The sequence below is a fragment of the Protopterus annectens genome, chromosome 16.part0, assembly GCF_019279795.1.
Source record: "Protopterus annectens isolate FY-2018-M chromosome 16.part0, PAN1.0, whole genome shotgun sequence".
NCBI lineage: Eukaryota > Metazoa > Chordata > Ceratodontiformes > Protopteridae > Protopterus > Protopterus annectens.
Genome location: NC_056750.1, coordinates 128463411 through 128488017, shown reverse-complemented (window position 1 = coordinate 128488017; position 24607 = coordinate 128463411). Strand labels below are relative to the sequence as shown.

The window sequence follows — 24607 nt, the reverse complement described above, 5'->3', positions numbered from 1 at the left end:
ATTTGGGGAATGTTTTGGTAAAAAGAAAAGGTTGTAAAGGGTTCCCCTTTTAAGTGCCAAGGGGGGCAATTTTTCCCCCCAATTTTTTATGTGATTTTTTGAACTTAAAAATTTTGAGGGGGCACATAAAAGGCCCCCTTTTGAATTTAAAAATTTTTTGGGCGGCCAATTCCCTTTTTTTTTGCAACCTTACTTTTTGGGGTTGTGTGAGTTTCTCATGGGAGTCATGAGCCAAGGTTCTAGTGCATATCCTGCATCCTCCACTAGATGTCCTTGTGGAAAGTTGCCCTCTGAAAACCTTAGCTCCAGGTCACAGGTGTTCCATATGTGGGAGTGACAGAAACTACCAGGGTGACCTGCACACACATTACAGATAATATCTGTTGCATTATAGACCACCAGCTGAGAGTTGATGGAGCAATAGCCTAGTCTGTATCTCCTGTCCAGTTCACCAGATGGAGCTTTTATTATTATTTTAATGTGGGTGCAGTCTATGGCCACTAGAACCTCAGGAAAACATGCTATTGCATAGATGTTTGGCGTGGTGGTAGTTCTTTCCTCTGGGTACGTGCTATAATTCACAGAGTACAGAATGTTTATAACTCAAAATGTGGCAATCCCTGTACAAAACATGCTTACCTGACAGCTATGTTGCCCTAAAAGCAGCTACAAGTGTCAATGGTTAACAATAATGTGCCTCTTTCTGAAGTGTACAGGGGTGACTTTTGCAGGCATAGCTTGGGACCTTACATTTTCAAAATGTGAAAAAAATGCTTCCCCTAATGTGGAAGAAATAGATTCAACTGGGAACCTCCCATGCTGCGTAGAATGTCTTGTTTTATACCTACGAAACTCTCTTTTGATGTATTAATATGATTCAGTAGTCCTTACCAATCCATGGATATCAGTTAAAAAGTTCTTAGTAATGAATGTGTTACACATCCTTTGGATGTGAAACACTGAGGAATGTTGACTTAAAAACTTGAAATAAGAGTTGTTCCTCATCATGTTTTCAGGGCAGAATCCATTCATCCACAGACATTTTCCCGTTTTTGCACATGGGGCCGGGGGTGTCACTTCAACAGTGACAATCATAAAGAGCCATAGTTTACACCACCGGGTGGCTAGCCTTGTCACAAGGTTTAAGGGCAGAATAAACGTTTCAGATAAGAGATGCCTGGTGAGGGCAGCAGCAAGAGGTTTGAGTACAAAATACAAATTTCTGGCTGAACCATACCCTCAAGAAAAACAAAAAGTGATTTGCCAGAAAGCCACATATTTTATAACAGACTAAAAATAAGAGGCAAAAATGTGGCCAGTTGAGAGCTGTGGTGGCCACGAGTGTAGGTGGGAGGGCTGTCGCTCCCGTTGAGGTTGCACTCGGATGTTTACTGCACGCTTCATGACCCACCCAAAGCGATCTGGTACAAACTATACTGTACAGGATATGTCTGCAGCCTGACCGTGCAGTGCAACGTACTTAAAAGGTGCAGACAGTTACATGCAAAATGTGTTTTTTGTTGGGATTCCTGTTTATTACGTGCTTTTCATGTAAGTAGTTTTAGTACATTTTACGTGGAAATGTGTTAACCGCTGCTTTATAACTTTGTCTATAGTCAGCATTAAACTGAGGGGCCAAATTAAGCAGTAACGGTTTTGCTACTTATTTACAATTCTCTCTCGAATACTTTTCTTTTTAACATTACGTCACGTTTTTTACTGTATGAATTAGTAAAGATACTAGGAATGTATACGTCTACTTATATACTTTTTTCGTATTCTTGTTCTAGCTACCTGTGCTGTAACTACGTTGACACAGAGTCCACCTGCTGTAACGGTGGCGCCGGGAGCCTCGGTGACTCTCTCCTGCCCTCAGCATGATGACAACGAGGCGAACAACATGGGTTGGTACCGACAGGTAGAACCGGGGAAGATGCTGCAGGATGTCGTTTTCTTAAACAAAAATCTCAGTATTGTTTATGGTGACCATATTGAAGCAGACCGTTTCGTGCCTTCCCGGGACGACTGGAAGCGCAGCAACACCTATTTCCTGACCATCCGCAATGCCACTAAGGAAGACGAGGCTAAGTACTACTGTGCCATTTGGTTTCTGGGCTCCTGGGGCTTCGTCCGAGGAAACGGGACGTGGCTGCATGTGACAGGTATGTTGTCATGTAATGCAGTATGACAAACTGCAGAACTTCTTGTTTCTTCCAATTAGTTTTTCACAGAGGTTTGCCTTCCCCAGCAAGTTTAGTGAGAGTAGGCTACGGAAGCAGCAATACTTAAATGTGGCAACTAAGAATGGAAGCTTCGGGGACTGGGTAGAGGGTGGACGCATTCACTTTGTCACTTGGCATGCAGGCTGGGGAGGGGTGACGTGCAAAGCCTGTGGCTAGCTGATTTTTCCTTTACATAGCCATTCATTTCTTTATGGTGTGATTTTTGGCAGATACACTGAAGTCTCGAGTTGCATGGATTTTTGAGTGCTTAAGACAGAAGATGCACCTTACATTGATTTTTGCCTGTGTGCATACATCCGGAGAGCCACTATTTTCAAAGTCTACCTTCTTCGTTGTTAAGCCTGTTTTAATTTGCAGTTATCTAGCATACTGCGTAGTAAATGCATGGATGCAACTACTACTGTCAAAATCGTGTGTGTGTGTGTGTGTGGGGGGGGGGGGGGGGGGTTAAGTAAGTACAACCATGTTTAATCGTACATTTGTCCGTTTGTTAAGTGCACGCATGTTTAATCATATCCTTAGTCAATGGATAAGTCACAAACGTATTTATTGTAATCCTAGAGCAAAACCTCAAAAACATAAAATATATAAAAATGTACTTTATGCGGTGAGGGCATTGAAAATTGTTGGCAGGAAATATTCCATCACAAATGCAACACTGCTGACATAAACTAAATGGGGAACGGTCAGATACCTATCAAACAGCTATTAACAGTTTATCTCCAGAATTAGGAACAAAACACAACATTTAAATTGGAACCTGTGTGCTGAGAGACAGCCTTACAAGACTATCTGCAAATATATAGAGCTGAGTATATTTTTCTGTATTATTCTGTATTAAAGAGCTAAATTGTTGCTTAGATATCTGTAGTCTTACTGTTCTGCAAATATACAGAGATCAGTATATATATTTTTTGGTTTTATAATTTGCACTGTGATTCCTCACATCTCTGTTGAAACTGTCTTCCCCACCCCACCCCTCATTTTCTGCCTTGTCTTCAGCTGATATAACTGGTTTTTATAGCTTGTGTGTTGCTTAACTCAAGGTTCCCTTAATTTGACCTGTTAATAACAGCCTGCATTTAAATAGGAACCTGTGTGCTGAGAGACAGCCTCACAAGACTATCTGCAAATATATAGAGCTGAGTATATTTTTCTGTATTATTCTGTATTATAGAGCTAAATTGCTGCTTAGATATCTGTAGTCTTACTGTTCTGCAAATATACAGAGATCAGTATATATATTTTTTGGTTTTATAATTTGCACTGTGATTCCTCACATCTCTGTTGAAACTGTTGGTGGCTTTTGCAGTGCCTGCCCCACTGTAGATTTGATCTAGGGCACTCCCCCAGTCCCATCTCTTTACCACATTCTACCTAATAAATCCTTTCTGCACTTGCTTTTAGTCCTTTTTAATTTAATTACATTTTTTCAAACTGTGTGTGGACTAATATTGCTACATACTCAAGTGTGCCAGCTTGCACTGCATGTGAATTGTTTTTACTACTGTTTTTGCTACTTTTTTGGAAAAAAAATTGTAAGCCTGTTTCCTACCTTTCCTGTAATTAGTGCTCCAGATACAGATTTGCTGTATCCAGGACTGTTTGTAAGCTTTTGAGCCCCCCAAGCCTTTCTGTGTTGGAGGGAAGCCTTCTAGCTTATCAGTGGGAGTGGTAAGCAATAGGTAACCTGTCTACCACATAAGAAGTGGTTCTGGCCCAGAATTTGTAGTTATTGGCCATTTGGGCAGTCTTCCATCTCTCTCAACTTTCTGATTTGAAGGCCTGCATTTGCACTTATTTCTGTCCTGTAACTCATCTAGTGCAGATACAGATTCATAGGTTCATAGGTTCATAGGTTTATACTAGGCTATCTGTCCTAGGGCATTTATAAGCCTAGCCCAGAGTTTTTGTGGCTTACGCCACCCCTTTCTATTGAAGGATATTATGCCCATTATTTTGCTGTGCCTCTGTCAAGCAGTGACACTGATGTAATCCCTGGGGTATACCCACGATCTCCCATCCATTGGTCAATATTTCTCTTGAACAAAGCCAGCGAGGTGCTCTGCCTCACATGTACCGGGATTTTGTTCCACAGCATAGGGAGTCTCTGGGTGATGAATCTGTCCCTCCAGCACGTCCTATTTATGACCGTGTCAAGGTTTAGGTCTCGTGCTCTTGTGGATCTGATGGATTTAGATTTTTTGAGGTGAAGCATGTTCATTAATTCCGGGTTGGACATGGCCTTGTATGTCAGGCACAGGTCACCTCTGAGCAGGCTGTGGCGACTGAGTAGAGCTGGAGCTCCTTCAGTCGGGCAGCATAGGACATATTTTTGAGACCCTTTATCCTTTTGGTGAGGAACTTTTGGGGCCTTTCCAATTGCTGTAGGTGTCGGGTCAGATACATTCCAAATGGGATTCTTAGTTTTAGCACTTAAATTTGCTTATTCATGCTCAGCACTTGTTCAGAACTTGTAAGCACTAAATAAGCTACTAATTACTATAGCACTCAATCTTCCTCAGTACCTAGAGGAAAACAGTTTTTGTACTTAATTTTTTCACTGACGTTGAGAAAAACACTTGTACTCACTTTCCTCATTTATCTAGAGGAAAATAGTTTTTTATTCAGGCATGTCCAAGGGTCAGCTCCCAGTGTTCTCCCCCGTCTATCTGATGAATCTGGGCATCTTGAGGCAATGTAGAAATTGCCTCATGTACACAGACAACCCTCTCCTCCTACCACTCAACACTACAACCTGTAAGAGATGCAGTTATCTAGCCAAACTGGAGGTAAAGCTCTCTTCAACCAAGACTGAACTTGACAGTCAAGAGGAGAAGGTAAACATTTGCACCACACCACACTCAAATAGTCTCACTACGCCTACATCACCAAAATCCACACATAGTAACTCAAGAACATTCGCGGCGGTTCTTAATAATAATCTGCCTAAGCAACAGAGACCTCCAAAGCAGAAACACAAGCAACCTCCACCCCCAACACAAACCAAATGACACATAGCCCACAGACTCAGTGTGCCACTCAAACACAACCAATAAGGCAAAACAACATACCCAACACACTAGTCATAGGTGACTCTATAGTCAGGCACACTGATGTCCCACTCACCAGGCTAAACAAGGAGAAGGTTACTGTCAGCTGCCTGTCGGGTGCCAGAATCTGCCACATAACCCACACACTCAGGTCACGCCACAACAAGTACAAATATGACTCTGTCATTGTCCATGTTGGTGTGAATGACCTGAGATGTACCTCCCTGGACTACATGAAAAGAGACATGGAAGAGTTCTCCGATCTTGTAGCCCAGGCAGGTATGACCCTAGCCCTGAGTAGCATTCTGCCATCGCCCAGAATTATACCGCAGTACAAGGACAAAATGATTGACTTCAACAATTGGCTAAGCTTCTGGTGCCATTCTAAGAGGATCCAGTATCTGTCTGCTTGGGATGACATGGTCGACAGACCACGATGCTTTGCCACAGATGGACTGCACCTGTCACCCCTGGGATTCTGGATACTGGCTAAGGCTCTTGCTGCCCTTATAGTGCCTTTTTTAGGCAGACTTCAAGTAACAAATTCACCACCATAACAGGAACAGGCAAGCCAAAACTGAGGGTAATGCTACTCAATGCTAGAAGTCTAAATTTCAAAATGCATTCACTCGAGGCACTCCTTAAAATGGAGAACATCGATATCTGTGCAGTGACTGAGACCTGGTTCAAGGCTCCAGAGAGCACCCCTGCACTACCAGGCTATAACTCATGCCACACTTTTCGGCCATGTAACCTGGACCGAAACACCAAAGGTGGGGGTGTGTCCATATTCATTAAGGATATCCACACCTCCAGGCTAGTTGCTCAGCATAATGCATCCGAGGTTATCTAAGTGCAACTAACTCTTGGCAAAACTGCAATCCAAATTGTAGCTTGCTACAGAACCCCCACCATGCCACAGGATTCCCACTCTTCTTTTCTTGATGTACTGGAAAATATTAGGGTTCAGCCAAACACCCTAATAATGGGCCACTTCAACTACTCCACCATTAACTGGGAAAACTACTCCTGTACCAACTCCTTAGCGCAATGCTTTCTGGAATTCATAAACTCCAATGCCCAAGATCAACTTATCCACACCCCCACCAGGGGCAACAATATCCTAGACTTGGTCATTACCAACATGAGTGACCGGTGTTCCACACCTGAAGTCAACTCCTCATTGGTCCGATCCGACCATAAGCTAATCACCCTTGATATCCACATCCCACCCCCACCCCCATTAAGGAAACCACAGTAAAAAAAAATTCTCCAAAGCCAACTTCCTGCTTCTTAAGACAGAAGTAGTGAACTTCATGACACCCATGCAGTTGGACAATACAGTTACAACTGCTAAATCCTACACAAATGCACTCTATAAGCATTTACATCAGTGCATGGATCGTGCTATCCCAAACAGAACCAAGACGCTATCCTCCAAAAAATGGAAGCCAATCTGGTGGTCCCCTGCCATAAACAAACTGTACAACAGAAAGGAAGAAACTGTTGCAAAAGAGAGTAAAATCCCATGAGTGGAGGAGCTCCCTGGTCAGCCTCAGTAAGAAGGTGAGATCCTTTATAAGATCCTCTAAAGCTAGCTACAAAAATAAAATCACCACTAATTCCAAGGACAGCCACAAAGCATTCTATAGCTATGTCAAGAATCTCAATGGCAACATCAAGGACTGCTCTGAGTTACAGCCCAAAGGCATGAAAATTACAGAACCAACTGATATTGCCAACATCCTGGCAGATAGGTTCGTTGCTAACTTTACCCACCCCTCACCCCCTAAAGGGCCCATATCTATACAAGAAGAATGCAGAGTCCCTGTAATCACAACTATGCAGGTGAAAGCTGCACTGTCTAAAGCCAAAAACACAACATCCATGGGACCAGACAACATCCCAGGCTGCGTTTTACATGAACTTCAGAATGAACTGGCTCCCCACTTAAGCACCATGTTCAATAATAGTCTCGCATCAGGCTTTGTGCCCACTGAATGGCGCACAGTAACAGTTATCCCACTCCAGAAAGGGGGAGCCACCACTGATCCCGGGAACTATAGACCTATTAGCCTGATGAGCCTGGTCTGCAAGGCCATGGAACGTATCATCATGGAACTCATAAACAAAGACATTGGTAACCTCCAAACTCTGGATCCCACCCAGTTCGGGTTTGTGAAAGGAAGATCATGCCTTCTGAACCTGATCGACTTCTTTGAGGCAGTCACCAAAGCCGTAGATGAGAGTAAGGTGGTTCACACAGCCTATCTTGACCTCGCCAAGGCTTTCAACACCATCCCTCATTCTAGAATTATAGTTAAACTCAATAAACTAGGCATAAATCCCTATGTCACAAGATGGGTTGCCAACTGGCTCACTGACAGAACCCACACTGTAAAAGTTGCAGACTCCAAATCTGACCTCAAACCAGTGACTAGTGGAGTACCACAGGGCTCCGTCCTTGGACCGCTCCTGTTTGGTATCTATTTCTCTGAAGTACAGGCTAACACAGAATGCCTCTGGCTAACAAAGTTCACAGATGACTGCAAACTAGGTGCCATAGTCAAGTCCCCAAATGATGTGGACATCCTTCAGAAGGGCCTCTCAGAGACACATGCCTGGTGTCAAAGCCATGGCCTGAAGCTCAATGCCAAAAAGTGCAGTGTCATCCCCTTTGGTAAAAACTCTGTACCCATGAACTAACACATAGGCAGCAATCTACTTACCACCGAATGCATGATAAGAGACCTTGGGACCCAGGTGGACAGTAGTCTCTCTTTTGATAGTCACATCGCCGCAGTAATCAGGAAGTACTTCTACATGGCACACCTCATCATAAAAGGGTTTTCATCCAGGAAAAAAGAGGTCATCATTCCCCTCTACTCGACACTCATTAGACCCATTATAGAGTACAACGCCCATTTTTGAATGTACCTCTCAAGACATCTGCAGCAGCTGGAAAGGCCACAGAAGTACCTCACAAAGAGGATTACTGGACTCAAACAAATGCCCTACACTGACCGCCTCAAAAAACTGCAGCTTTACTCCATAGCATATTGTCTACTCCGAGGTGATCTCTGCCTAATATATAAATCTATAACAAACCCAGAGCTGTTGGACATGCTACACCTAAAGAAATCCCAATCCCTCTGAGCTACACGCTCTAGAAACCTAAACCTTGTCACCACAATAAACAGAACATGCTGGAGGGATAGATTCCTATCCTAGAGACTTCCCATACCCTGGAACAGGATACCCATCTATGTAAAGCAAAGTTTTTCAATAGTACTCTTCAAGAAAAATCTTGATGAGTGGATGGGAAATAGGAAATACACCCCGGGGATCACTTCTGTGTCTCTGCTCGACTGTGGCACAGGAAAATAACTTCCTGGGGTGGCATAAGTCAGGGAACCTTATTGGCTGGGCTTACATAGGTCCTTGGGCCGATAGCCTAGTACCTACCTATGAACCTATGAACAACATGATAAGGGGGAAGTCCCAAAATTAAGGACACTTTTTAAATCCTGTTAGTATTAATGTAGAAAGTTGCAATAACATGAATATGTCAATTAAGGAATATTTTGAAGGATTAGAAGAATGTCACTATTTACTAATGATTATTAGCATTTGCTGACTGTTACTACCAACTTTACTCCAAAAAAAATTTAGGATGGATGGGCCAAAATTTTGAGCCAAATTTAGGGACATAAAAAAAAATAATAAGAAACAGTTGAGACATATGCTACAAAAAGATCAGTATGTACTACCCACGATGGAAGGTACCATGATATCATTAAACTTAGAAACCATCATCATACCAGATAAACAGTAACAATTCAAGTAACTGTTAGTTCAATTCCAACCCTCTAGAGTGATCACCCGTCTGGGCCAGAAAGACCCTAGCTATTCTAAGCTAACTTCCTTCCTGCTTTTATGAAGAAGGGTGTGCTGCTGCTGTTTAACCCTACCTATTCTTTTATTTTAAAACTTAATGTTCTCTCCTGGCTACCTTTTGGAATTTCTCCACCCATTATCTTTTCTGCCTGCAACTTAACTGCTCGAGGCAGTTCCTAGCCACTCCAGCCCCCTCTCCTTTTGCATGTAAATTCATTCAGTGAAAGTTTGGCGGGCATTTGACAATTTGACCATCTTCCAGTAACTACAAACACACCACACACACACACATACACACACACACACACACACACACACACACACACACACACACACACACACACACCCATAGACACATACACATTCTTGAAGAGTGACAAGACCAGAACCAAACATTTATTAAGTCAGTAATTATAAAATGCTATTTAAAACCAATAAGATAAACCATTATCAGTCAGTGCCAGTGAAAATCTGAATATGTGCTTAAAGAGGCAGGCCAGTATAACTGCCTCTTGAAAATAAAGACGCAGGCGCAAGAAAGCATGGAATTTCACAGAAATCACTGCAGTCTGCTGGTGTCTGCAGAACCAAGTTATCAGGGGGTCCCAAGCCTTGCCTATCATCTGCTCCCCAGATAGTAGAGTGTTGAATTATCCACTCTTTCTTTGGTGCTCCAGATTGCCTGAGCTATCCACAGCCTGCTGATTGAAGGCACCAAGTTGTCTAAGCCTCTCCCCCTCCCACCAAGCCACCCTACAAATTTAGCCTTTCAGTACTGTTCTTTTACTGAGTTATGTGGCTGCAACGCTCATGCCTACTCTCTCTGACACTTGTCAGCAATACCCGAGGCTCTCTGAGCTACACTCCTTGCTTTTATGAACAAGGATGGATGGGTTTCTTCTGTGTTCTCCTGTACTGTACTGAGCTTAAACTACTCCTCACTGATAAACCCTATTCTAGTGCCCATCTCTGTATCCAGATTTCTCCACCCATCAAACATCTTTACCTACATCCTGTTGAACTGTCCTTACCATTCTTTTCCCACGACCCCTAATTTGCATGCTATTTACCCCAAGGGAAACATGCTCGGCCTTTGATGCCTTGGCCCATTTAAATTGCCTTTGGTTGGAAATAAACATGCTCATAATTAACCAATAAACCCCACCTCCCCCACGTGCGCGCACACACACACACATACACACACACACACACACACACACACACACACAGACACAGACACACACACACATACATTTACACTGGGATGAAGCTATGCATTTATCTGACAAATTATTGCAAAATACTGTTTAAAGGCAGTAAGATAAATGATGGTCAGTAAGTGTCAGAGCAAATCATCTGATGTGCATAAAGGGCATGACTTGAAAGGTAATCAATCAGGCCAGTAAACAACTGTATCTTGAAAATTAAAAGGCAGCCCTAAGAGAACAATGAATTCCATACAGATCACAGCAAACCACCTCTAAGGCCTGCAAAACCAGGCAATAACTAGTGGGTCCCAAGCGTTGTTCCCCTTAGCCTGCTTACTAATTAATCCTCTAAGGACCACTCATCTATTGGAGCAGCAGGACACCATGGATAACTGCAGCCTGCCTGATTTAAGGGGGTCAACCTAGCTGAGCCTGTAACCTGTTCCACAAGGCCCTCCTATAGATTTAACCTTTGAAGACTTCACTTCTGCTGCAGAAAGATGAACCTTCAGCCTTCCTGTAGCACATCTGGTAATATTACAGAAATTTCTTCTCACATATCCTGTACAACTTTTAATATGCTTTGCTACCCTCCTACACTGCCTTTGCTGCCTGCACAGTTCAACTACCATCACAATAATCTTTGCTTACTGAACTGCTGTTGTCCAATGAGCCTGCTATCATCATGATAAAACTGTTGTAAGGATCATAATCCATGTTGCATAGTGGGTTACTATTTGAAGCTTTTTACATGCTGCATGCTCATCATTTTTGTAGAATATTTTGCTATGTGCATTTCATATATGTGAGCAGTGATAACATATGCAGTGTGGTGGAATAGTCGCTGTCAAACCTTTTTGCTTCTCCAACTGCAGAAAGTGCGGTTTTAACAATAGTGTTTTTTTTATTTTTTTCTTATGTCTTAATTTGTGTGCTGAGGGAAAAAAGTGATTCCATTAATTGCTTCCATACACTCCTCAAGTGCATACTGGACTAGGTTTCATTTGGTCAAAGAATACTCGCTGATGTTGAATTTCCCTATCACTATTTTGCTTACAAAATCACTGCTAGTACAGTTTCAAAGTGCAATGCCATCAGTGATTTTTTTTCTTTTTTTCTTTTTTTTTTTTGTGAAAGATTTTACTTTTCCATCAATATCTCGCTATGCCTGCAGCGAGATGTTGCATAGCAATGTGAGGGGAGCTTTCCAAAACAAACTGACTCTTAGCTAGAGTCTTTGTGTATAATATGGACTGTGGCAGACTGCAGAAGCTGTGTAAGTTTAGATAGTCTGTGCTGCATTTTATGGATTATATATTAAAGAAAATGGTTATCTTTTTTCTTTTCTGTTAACAAGAAAATTTTTATATGTGTTGAGAGAACCACCGAGTGGCATTTTCAATTTACAAGAACATGCATGAACGGGTAAGAATTAGCATTCACAAAATTACAGATGTAAGCACATATTGTTCAACAGAGGAGTGTTGCATAAACGTCCATCAGATAAATGAACTGGATTTTCAGTGCCTGTATATACTGTCATCAGGTGAATGACTGGGACATGTATATAAGGACATCAGGTGACTGAGACATTCAGTAGGTGAATATAGGGCTATGAGTTGAATGACTGGTGCACCCACATACACACACAATTAGAGATATAGAGAACCATCTGGTGATTGGTACATTCAGTGGGTGCATATAAGACCATCAGGTGAGTAACTGGGGCATTCAGTTGATGTATATAGGGACATCAGGTAAATGACTGGGGCATTCAATGGTGTATACAAGGGCATCAGTTGAATGAATGAGATGTGAGTATATAAGGTTGTCAGGTAAAACGCTGAGGCATTCTGTAGGTGTATATAGAACCTTCAGTTGAATGCCCCAGCTCCATGATATTCATGTGAGCTAATCCTAACCTTAAAATATAAATTATATTTATTGTATATGTTGTGTATATAAGTATATACATATGACCATTGAGTGAATAATTGGGACAGTCATTGGATGTATAGAAGGCCATCAGATGAATGACTGGGACATTCAGTGGGTGGCATGAACTATAGTCACAGAACTACCTTAATTGTACTGTTTACTGTTTACAATATCTGAAGGTGGGATGTTCAGCAAGTTTTTAATCATTGGAATAACTCTTGTACCTCTTAACTAAGTACTCACAAAACTGAATGGTTCTTATGCATCTTCATTGTTAATGACATGCTTTTAGATATAAGTAAAAAAAGTATTGCTTCTTTTCAATAACACTATTTTTCTGTGCATTTGTAGGGTCTGCAAAGTGCTCAGGCAGCAGCAGAGTTAATAATTTTCTTTAAAAAGCAATGATTTTTATTGTAGGCTAAGAATGCCATCAAGAACTTAGCTTCCTCCTTTTCTACATTGGTATTTTCAGGTGTATATTATGTCGAACTAAAACAAGTTTGAACATTGTAATATCGAACCGTAAAGTCTAAAAGTTGAAAATAGCGAAGCCACGGCACATCGACTTTTTTCCCAGACAAAAAATTGATGGGCCATTTTCGGGGCTTTGCTATTTCCTCCACTGTGGTGCGATCTCAGAGTTGGTATATTTAAGTAGTGGGGTGTGGGGGCACAGCCCCCCATGTTGGGGAGTGTGTGGGGTGAAGCCCTCCACTTTAGTTTAAGTGTAAGGTTAATTTTTTTTTTTGTCACGGAACAGCAATTTTTTTTCCCTGGGAAAAAATCGCTGTTCTGTGTTTTCAGTTTTGTTGGGTTTCGGACTTTAGGGTTTAATATTACAATGATCGAACTTTTGTTAGTTTGACATTGTGATATAGACCTGGTATTCTCATACGTTTTCTCTTCAGTGCAAATCTCTTTGTCTTATATGGGTTCCCCCCCCGCCAAAAAAGTGAGCATTGCACTAAGAATGCAAAAAAAAAACTCATCCAGAAGCTCAAGAATGGACATTTTTTTCTGAATTTAGCTCGTTACCCAAGAAGAGAAGATCCCATATAACTCAATTTATGTACTATGATAATCTCTGAGGGTACAGCTACTTAAAGAAAAGGTGAGTAATTGTTTTTATGCCAAAAAATAAAGACATTTCTTTTCTCCTTGGCAAAATTAAGAGAAAAAAATATATTTAAATTTATTGGAATTGAACCACCATACTTCTGCAAAGGAATGATTAACCTGTATAGCACTGCTGTGATTTGGAGACTTTATTTGAATAATTTAATCAGACAAAAAGTGTTTTTATTATTTCTTTCTTGGAAAAACTTTATAGGTTTGTTGTTTGTTTCTTTGTTTTAATTCTAACCCTGGGATTCAATAAACTCTTTATAGACTTTGCGCGAAGCCTACACTAAGTTTACGTGTTTGTGTGGTGAGCAGCAGCATTAATTACATAATGTAAACAAGCATGGTTTCATGGGTGGCAACAATGATGCCAGCCAGGGAGCCACGTAAAGCAACACAGATAGTGAACTTGTTTACATTAGAGCAAACTAGGTTAGCAGGATTGCATGGAATGCCACACTGATTACCAGGGTTTATCATCTACAAATATATGTTCCAAGCACAGTATAGACCATTGTGTACAATGCAGAGTATTTTGGAATCCAATTCCAGGCATTCTGTACAAGTTGTGTAAATGAGCTGTAAGGGTACACGGGGCTGCCATTTAAAATAGAGTCTGCGGAAGTGTGTATTGAATAGGGATAGACAGATGAATTGTAGGAATAAACCCAGGGAAACAAGACAGGTGAAACATTGTTTACATTAGAGCAAACTAGGTTAGCAGGATTGCATGGAATGCCACACTGATTACCAGGGTTTATCATCTACAAATATATGTTCCAAGCACAGTATAGGCCATTGTGTACAATGCAGAGTATTTTGGCTATACAGTGGAGAAGACATCTATCACCTTGTGATTATTTTTTACTGTATAAAATTATTTGTGTTGGAGCTTTTCTCCCCGGGCCTCTACTGAAAATGGATTTTATTCCAGTTAGACTAGCCCGGTCAACAAATGCAAAATAAATAAATAAATAAATAAAAATTGTATTGTACTGCAGATGAGGGCATGTAATTTGAAGCCCGTTGTAACAGGAACACTAATCACATATCAACATGGTACAGTATGGACCGCATAGTGGCAAAGTATATTATGTGACTGTCAGACAAGGTGACATAACACTGGAGAAGATGTCTTTGTGATATAAGCATACTGACATGAACAGTGGAGAAGACATCTATCAGGGATGTGATGTACAATTGGGGTCGGATGCATGTTGTGAAGCTGTGCAAACTGATTTGCCTGAATGTGACTGTAATGTCAGCAGAGGTCTCCAATAAGTGGGACACAGTTACAGACTCATGGACAACAGTAAAAGAAACACGCACAGTCATGGAAAATAGCAGAATAATACCACCAGTAATCCCATGTCACGGACACAACATATGTGATTTTGAGTGATCATACATGGTTCTGCATGAACATACCTGTACAACTATTATGATAGGTTGGCAGTCTGTTAGGAGGGACACTGCTATACCTGTATGTGACATTATTATCATTACAGGCTAGTTGACTGGTGAGCATGACAGATATATATGTGTGTGTGTGTGTGTGTGTGTGTGTGTGTGTGTGTGTGTGTGTGTGTGTGTGTGTGTGTATATATATATATATATATGTATATATTTATATATATATATATATATATATATATATAGATCTACGACTTTTGATCGAAAGCTCAAAGGTCCAAATCAATAATTACCGAACACGCTTTAACGAAAGCGCTTTCACCAAAAAAGCGCTTTCGTTAAAGTATGTTAAAAAAATAAAAACATTAAATCTACTGCTATGCAGGGGTTCAAGCCCCCCTGCACACCCCATGTTGGGGACTGCGCCCCACAAACCACCCCTACTTTAATATTCTCACTCTGAGGTTGCACTACAGTGAGGAAAAGGCAATTTTCCCTTATCCACACTGTAGTACGACCAGCACAACAAGCATACTTTCCCGAAAGTGCTGCTTCGATGAACAGTACTTTCGGTTAAGTATGCTCGCCGATTAATGTTTCAGTGGAAAGTGCAGTTGGAGATGTGTACGGATCCCACACACACACACACACATATATATATATATATATATATATATATATATATATATATATATATGGGAGCACTTCACATAATCGAATTATTGAAATCTCAATTTGCATATGGTCGAGACCATATGATCGAGATTTTAATAAATCGAATGTGTAGTGTTCCGAAATTACACTGTACTTAACTTAATACATTACGTGCACACAGAGGCAAGTATTGTTGCATACCTTGTGTGTACGTAATGTATTTTTTGTTTCGTGGTGTTGGCAGGAAGTAAAGAAATCTCCCGTTTTGCGCTTCCGCATACAGCGCAAGACGGGAGATTTTCCATCTCCCCACTGTAGCGATCTCGAGTTGGTATATTTAAGTAGGGTGTGGGGCACAGCCCATTATTGGTGCAGGGCAAGCCCTGCAAAAGCGAAGCTTGTGTTTTATTTTTGTTTTAATGGCTTCGCTTCAGAAGTTCGAGTTTCTGAAACTCGAGCTTTTGGTTTCGGTTATTTGTAGATCGAGATTTCGGACATTCGATCTTCTGAAGTGAATCCATATATATATATACGTATATATATATATACATATATATATATATATATATATATATATATATATATATATATATATAGATATATATATGTGTGGGTCTACTACATTTAATTGAAAACTCACTTGACTGAAAATGAAATTACTAGGACCACTTCACTGAAAGCTCATTTCACTGAAAACTCATTTCTTTGAAACTCATTTCGTTGAAAGTCATAAATGGCCTTTTCCCCACTGAAGTGTGACCCTGGGGTTAGTGTATAAAGTAAGGGTGGAGGGAGCACAGCCCCCCACATTATGGGGTGTGGGAGTGTAGCCCCCCCCCCCACATATTATAAACATTTTAAACTATACACAGTGATACTTGTGCAATAAATAACTGTTTCCAAAAGAGAATATATAACCAAGATATGTGGGGGGGGGCTTCACCCCCCAGTGTGGGGGCTTTACCTCCACACCTCCCCTTACTTTATATACTAACTCCAGGGTCACACTACAGTGGGGAAAATCCATTTATGACTTTCAACTAAATGAGTTTCAGTGAAGTGAGTTTTCAGTGAAGTGAGCTTTCAGTGAAGTGGTCCTAGTAATTTCATTTTCAATCAAGTGAGTTTTCAATCAACTGTAGTAGACGTAGACCCATGCGTGTGTGTGTGTGTGTGTGTGTGTGTGTATATATATATATATATATATATATATATATATATATGTATATATATATATATATATATATATATATATATATGTGTGTGTGTGTATGGCACAATATGCACTGTCAGAAATGTAACCCCATGCCATCAATGTTGTTAAACAGCTATGTATGTTCTGTGTGCATCACTGGAACAGCTGTCACACATGCATCTGGTATAAGACTATGATGGGGTCCTGCACCAACAGACAGTGCTATTTATGCAACAAAAAGAATACCAAGAAATTGGCAGTAAGATGTGTCTAATGCTCACTGTGGCAAAGGTGGTACACTTCCGTTACACATTACTAGAAGATATGTAGGAAGGTGCATGAAGAAGGGTGCATTGTATGCAGTTATCTGTGTGGTGAAGGCTGTGAACTATGGAGGTATTATGGCTTTTGAAATGGATGTCCTGCACATACTCAATAGCTGTGTTACATACAAGGGAGTATGTGGACATTGTGGCCATATGCTAGTGGATGTTTCACATACCATATGCCCCAGGACACAGGTCACATACCAATTGGTCTGGTTATAGGGTGTGATGTCTGCATTATCCTTGGTTTGTGCCTTTGCATAATGAAAAAAAATCTCTCTATGTTTTTGTTTCATCTCATGTGTTGTCATGACTATGGTAGCAATCTTTGATGTGTGTTGATACTGTCTGTATTATACTAATATCACAGTTGAGTCCATGATTGCCCACAATCTGTATTCCTCCAGACAGCTGTTTGGGCACAGTAGGTGCATGTCATACTTGACTTCTGTGACTTCAATAATGGACAGGAAAGGGTTTAGCAGACAGCCATGATGTATGGACCTGATCACTGGACCTGAGACATAGGTCATTCCACACATTTCAACAGATTTAGATGCCACATATGTGATCCAATGATATAGGTGTTTATGGCCACATCTGACAATGCTGAGTGAATTCCTCACTGTGGATTTGTGTCAAATGTCTTGAGCTGGTCAACTTCCACAGGATGATAGTGTTGTCAGCATGCATGCCTTCAATGACCTGTTTGAGGACATCTAACAGATGTAATGGACACGGACATAGCATTAACAACTCACATGTCTGTTGCACACAGCCAAGATATTACTAGTGTTAATTTAGAAAAAGTCCATGATGACATGTTGGTCTACTTGAAAGATGAATACAGTCAGGATGTGCCATCTACGCATGCATCATGTGCTTTCCTCATCTCAGATGGAAGCATGTTGATGTACACCCTTCTATGAAAACATAGTCCATGTGGAGGTTCTGTTGAAGTGCATATCCAACCATGTCAGGCAGGTGTACGTTCTGAGTCACACTATAGGTGACCTGCGATGTTGTCATAGCTCATTGATACTGAGTGATATGTCTTGATGAAGGTAAGAGAGTGCATACTGCATATCTTGATCTGGGCTAGGATTTGGACACAACTCCCCACTCAGGTATCATTGAGGAACTCTTCCTAGCTCAAGATTAACCCTTATGTCACTAGATGGTTGACCAATTGGCTCACTGATGGAAGACATACTGAATCAACCTTTAGCAGTAGAGCTATCGCCATTGGCGTACCCCAAGGATCTGTGCTTGTCCCTTTACTATATGGAATCTATTTCTCAAAAGTACAGGCTAAAGTATACAGACTTTGACTTACAAAGTGTGCTGATTCTTGCATATTGAGTGCAATCATTGACTCCACCAGAGATGATAACATACTACAAGAGGGGCTAACACAGACAAATGTTTAGTGCCAAAGCCACATGGACTACAAATAAATGGAAAATGTCTCATTAGGATGTCCTTCTGCAAAGTGGAATTCCCCACTAATTACAGTATTGACAACATCCCCCTATTCTGAAGCCCAGTGGTGCAAGACCTGGGAACACAGGAAGCTAGAATCCTCAACTTTGACCACCACATGTCTACAGTGGTATGGAAAGGTTACATCATGCACTGCATAAGTTAGGCCATTGTATCCAAATTTGAGGATGAAATAACAACACTATAATTGAACCTCATCAGGACACTAATAGAGTATAATGTCCCCTTTGGCATGTACCTCATCAGATACCTGCAGCAGATGGGGAAACCACAGGGGTTTCCCAACAGGAAACTACAAGGCCTACAAACCATGCCATGATGTATGTGTATAGACTGACAGCCCTGTTCCTGTACTCTGTATCATATAGGATGAGGTGACCTGTGCCTGACCTACAGGCCAGTCTCTGACTTTGCCCTGATTGGAATACTGCATATCTCCCAATCAGCTATAGCTGATAACATCAGCGAATCTTATGAGACAGAACAAGACAGTAAAAGCAGTGTCTCATATGTTGTGGTAAAATTCTCTCTCTAATGTCAAGCAAGTGCACAAACACACACACACACACACACACACACACACACACACACACACACACACACACACACACACCAGTTGACTGCAATGAGAACAGCACCCCTACCTATCTAAGATGCACTGACTAGCGAACTCAGTAATTAAGGCAAGTGCCACAGCTCAAGTCCGACTTTTAGAGTGTCAGACTACAGTTTATCAGTGATGATGTCAGCAGTGTCCAGTGAGGGGAAAATTATAATAGAAGTGTCCTACATGCTGTGTTAAAATGCTCCTTCTCATGTCCAGCAAGTGCACAAACACATACCAGTTGATTGCAATGAGAACAGAACCCCCTACCTGTGTAGGTACATTAACTAGAGAACTCTTTATTTAAGGCAGGCACAACAGCTCAAGTTTGATTTGGAGAGTGTCAGACAACAGTTTATAGGTGATGACATTAGCAGTGTCTGGTAAGGAGGAAATGGTAATAGCACTGTCCCACATGCTGTGGAAAAATGTTCCCTCTAATGTCTAGCAACTGCATACACACAAGCACACAGACACACACACACACACACACACACACACACACACACACACACACACACACACACACACACACACACACCAGTTGACTGCAATGAGGCCAGAACCCCTACCTGTCTAGGTACACTGACCAGAGAACTCTGTATTTAATGCAAACACCTCAGCTCAGGTGTGACTTGAAGAGTACCAGACAACGGTTTCTAGGTGATGCCATCAACAGTATCTGGCGAGGAGAAAATGGTAATAGCAGTCTGTGGTAAAATACTCTCTCTAATGTCAAACAAGTGCACAAATACACACACAAGTTTACTGCAGTGAGATCAGAATCCCTACTTATCTACGTACAAAGACTAGAGAACTCAGTACATTATGCAGGTGCCATACCATAAGCCTGATTTGTACAAGGCTGCAGGACAAGTGGATGGCATCAGCACTAGATGTTGGACAGATATTGGGAGGCCTGCATAAAATGGCCTAGTAAGTGTGCAAGTGTCAAAATATTGGCAAGCCATAGGATTGGAGTGATAGATGTAGCATACACATGTATGCTCCTCTGATGAGATAGGCACACACACCTCCCACTTGACTGCAGTTAGATCAGAACCCCTACATATGTGAGTATACAGACTAGAGAATTGAGTATGTTATGCAGGCACCACTTCACAAGTCTAACCTTTATAAGGCTGCATAACAACTTATAGTGGATGGCATCAGCACTGGATGTTGGAGAGAAGATATTGAGAGGCCTGCATGAAATGGCTGTGTAGGCATTTTCACCTGTCCAGGTATTTCAAGTTCTGCATGTTATCAGATTGATGAATGTGCATGGTGTAGTATTTGGTGGCTGTGTTCCAATGAGTGGGGTATACTTTACAAGACAGCTTTACAAACTATATGCAAGCAGTTGTCTACAATACTACAAGTATTGGAAAATCTGAATGTCTCTTGTCCTTCTTAAAATGTGCATGGTGTATGACACAACATCTATTATTGATTTATGTATGGTAGTTCATATATTTGTTGTCCTGTTCGATTCTCAGCTAGAGCTTCTTCTGTGTGGAGACATGCGTGAATGGGCGTACCTTCATTGAAGGTTGTGCATCAGGGCCGGCAACTCGGCACATAAAAATCTACTGCTAATCATTAGTGGGCCGGAGTTCCACTGTGGTGACCCCTGACTGGGAAAAGCCGAAAGACACAACAACAACAACAACAAAAAAGTTCATATATTTGTGTACAAGTATTGAGAGAGCAGGGTTGTAGTGCATGGGGGGGGGAGGGGAGTTAACAGATGGTTGCAGTGACACTTTCTGAGATATGGCCTTAATTTTTTGTCTGTTTACACATGTCATACCATGTTATGTACTCTAAATGGACAGTAAACAAAAGTAATACATGCTATTGTATACAGGAGTGTAGCAAGAAAATACTGTGTTATACTCACAAGCTGTTAGTGTTAACCCCCTTGGACAGATATCAGTTAAGAACGGACACATCACTCATAATGCTGCCCCCAAAGTACTTAATAAATACATTTTCAATTTTTCCACTTACAACTTCTTTTTGAGCCCAGATGACATAGTGTCTGTATCCAGGTGTATGTAATAAGTTTAAAAAAGTAGTGATAATGCAATAAAATTATAGTTTAAGCTGCATTCACTATGTATTACTGTGTATTGGCATAGTGCAATGTGTTTAAGCAGCACTGCATGGAGGTGCCAGCAGCAGCAGGAAGAAAGATATGTACACCATATCTTGGCATTGGTGCATGATGCCAAACTTTGCACAAACATAGAGGCTAAAAAGCGAAGGGCTCCATTGTTTTTTGGCTATTTATGTGTGTTGTGTGTGATTCTATTTGTTGACCAGGTTATAGGTTTTAAAATGAGATAGATAGGGTGGTGGTGAAATGGGGGCAAGCAGGGAGAAGAATAAAGGGCAAGCAATATGGTATGTGGAGGATGGAGGTAGGAAAGAACCACAGCTATCCATTTCTTCAACAGTGTAAAAAGAGAATATGTATAGAATATTAGCTGACATTGGGCCATCTCCACAAAGAGCTGTAACAACAATGCAGTCATGTTGTGTAGCCAATTGGACCAAATCATTTGTGTCAAGTAAGTACGTGTGAAATGGAGAGCTATATATGGGGCAATATATATTTTTTGTGGAACAGGTGCCCCTTTTTTCTTTCTTTTTTTTAATCTTCAGATCTTCAGTAAGAGAGGAATGCTGGGTAAGGGACATTGGTATTTCTGGATCAGGTAAGTTGGATAGGTGAGGAAGCAAATGCAAACAGGACAAACAAGACAAGACACAGAGATGGTAAGGGACACAAAAGGTTGTGGGACACCATGATTGGGGTAAGGGGGGGACAATGGAAGCTCATGCCCATAAAACATGGAGACAGTGAGAATTGAGTCCTCACCCACATGACTGTCATTACTGGCACCTTCCTCTGCTGGTTGCTGGAGTGTGTGATGTCTTCTCCTCCTACAGACCATGAGGGAGAGCAGACTCTCCATCTGGTGTAGGCATACACCAGTGGTTCTGTGCATGACACTATGCACCAGCCCTGGCATCTCCTGGCAGGTGATGAAATTTCCACCTCTGCAAGTACTCCCAGAGGGTACCACAACACCACCTTCCAGGATACTGATACCTGAAGGCCCAAGTAGTGCAAGGGCAGCAGCGGCAGTACTGCTAGGTTGGGTCCCAGATGTGCTGGGGGTCAGTGCCGGAGCCTGTGGAGCAGGGACAGGCTGACTCGGGGGGGGTGGGGGCTGGCCTATCACTCTGTGCTGTGAAGAATTTCTTGATATGTTACAGATGGATGACACAGAGATATTTGGACAACAAATAATAGAAAATAAAAAAGATAAGTGTTGGGGTGAGAGAGAAAAAAAAGAAAAAAATGAGTACCATCATGTGTGACTTAAAATGCATTATCATAATAATATAACTATTTCATCTGAAGTTTTACATTTATGTATATGTCCTAACAACAACTGGTTGTAATTATGGACTGCTCAAAATAATATTTGCATTGTGCATATATTGCATTTATGCTTGGTCCAATTGTACAGATTACAGTTAACAGCAGGGCATTTGAGGCACTGGCATAGATTTTAGATTCTGTAATATTATTAAAGAATTGCAGTATTTTATAGTTGTTACTTAGGGTATTTGAACCCACAACCTGTGACTACAGTCGTACACTTGATTCCTAAAGGTGGTTTGTACTACAGTTATGCATTCATACCTGCTTTTACAGTTATGATATGCATACTTAATTTGCTACTACTGTATAGAAAACAAAAACACTTCTCCTTAACTTTTAAAGCTACAATAAGTCTTCTCTTGTGCTGCATACATACCACTTGCTTACCTCAATCTCTCCAAACTTTCAGCATGAGCCTGAGGATTCACCATTATCTCAGGGTTAGCTGTGAAAGGAAAATAATAGAAGAGCATTATGCATACCAGTCTGGCCTGTAATATGTTTCTGTGTATTATAAAATCTGTTTATGAGCATACTTGCACAAGTGTGGGATGTCTCCAGTTTGGAACTCATCCAACCTGTGGTTGAGTGTATCCCTGTTGCGCCTTTTTAGGTCATTAAAGTAGTGCCTGCACTGTTCTCCATTGTGCGGAATACCAGTAGCACTGTATACAGACTTGGCCAAACTATTCCATGCCTCAGACCTGTAGTGGAAGCCAGAGTGGTCCCCCTGCATAACTCTTTGGCTCTGGTGTTTTGTCAGGAGTGCATGAAAGATTCTGGACTCCTGCACACATCACCTCTGCAGCCTAAATCAGACACCTTCATCTCTAATGGCAGCCATGTCTAATCCTAAGAATAGAGCAATGGAGAATGATGATTTCCTACTAATTCTTGTTACCTAGCTTACTGGTAGTGCTCAAAATCGAGAAACAATGCCAACTGCATTTGAACGATGTTAAGTGGAGAGCCACAGTGCCAGACTGTGAGGAAATTAGAAGGTTACTCTGACACTTTACATTAGTTTGAGGACTGGCTGCTGCTATAGCTGTTAGGTGATTTAGCTTTGCAGACATGCACTGGGGCATTTGTTTAGCTTTATACATTGCTACAATTGATTCTTACAGTGTGAAATTCAAACCTGTACATAAGGGAAAAAAACATTTTCATCCATAGCAGTGATGTTCCATCTTTGGCACAAAAGGAATGTTTCTCACACATTGTCATGTATTGTTGATAAATAGAGAGGACAGACTGAGATGTTAACCATGTATGCGTGTGACCTGACAAGATCCTTGTATATACATTCATTTGCATATGTGTGTCATTTAAGTATGAAGGCATTCCAAGTCCAGATAGCAGAACTATACGTACAGGAACATAGTACACAGTATACCCTCAGCCATGTAATTGAACCTTCAAAACACAGTAAGGGTGTGTTACCCCTCATATATATAATTTATATCAGCTCCACTATTTATAATTAGGTATAGAGTATTGTAAGTGATATTTAACATAATGTGAAATGGAACAGCAGTAAAAATGTTTGGAATTTCCTGTTTTAGAACCCAGGACTATGTGTATGGTAGCCCTATACTTATAGCTGTTGCCACAGGAATATTGAAATAGCACTTAGATATGTTCCTGTTCATCAATCTAAACTGAACTGTCACAACAGTAACAATATGTTACCCTTTCTGGATTAGATCCCAGGATCATCTGTATTACAACCTTATACTTGCACTTTCTAGCACAGAAATAGTTAAATAACAGTTGCTTAATTTTCTATTCATTCTTGATTTCTTTGTGTAACTGCTATGGTGTTGTGCAATGCAAAGCTAAAACTGCAGCAGTGTATCCTTTTTGACTCTTTACACTGTCTATGCCTTGTCTGCAGGTGTTCTTTCTGCTTTCTGTGTGGGCCACTAGTCCATGTTTATGCACTGCTAAATGGTGCACAAAGTAAGCACAGCTAGGCATTCATTGTG

General features: G+C 41.1%; 1 protein-coding gene across 2 annotated transcripts in view; it reads left to right on the top strand.

Annotated features, from left to right (window-relative positions):
* LOC122790885 (immunoglobulin lambda-1 light chain-like) overlaps positions 1-24607 on the top strand; it is a 1657182-nt gene that overhangs the window by 1557395 nt on the left and 75180 nt on the right. The window contains exons 1-2 of one of the 2 annotated variants that reach the window (XM_044058556.1): positions 1317-1551; positions 1791-2162. In XM_044058556.1, the coding sequence (XP_043914491.1) occupies positions 1509-1551; positions 1791-2162 (415 nt within the window). In that variant the 5' untranslated portion in view covers positions 1317-1508. Of the gene's footprint in view, positions 1-1316; positions 1552-1790; positions 2163-24607 lie in introns of those variants that run through there. The other variant, XM_044058557.1, reaches the window with a different exon arrangement.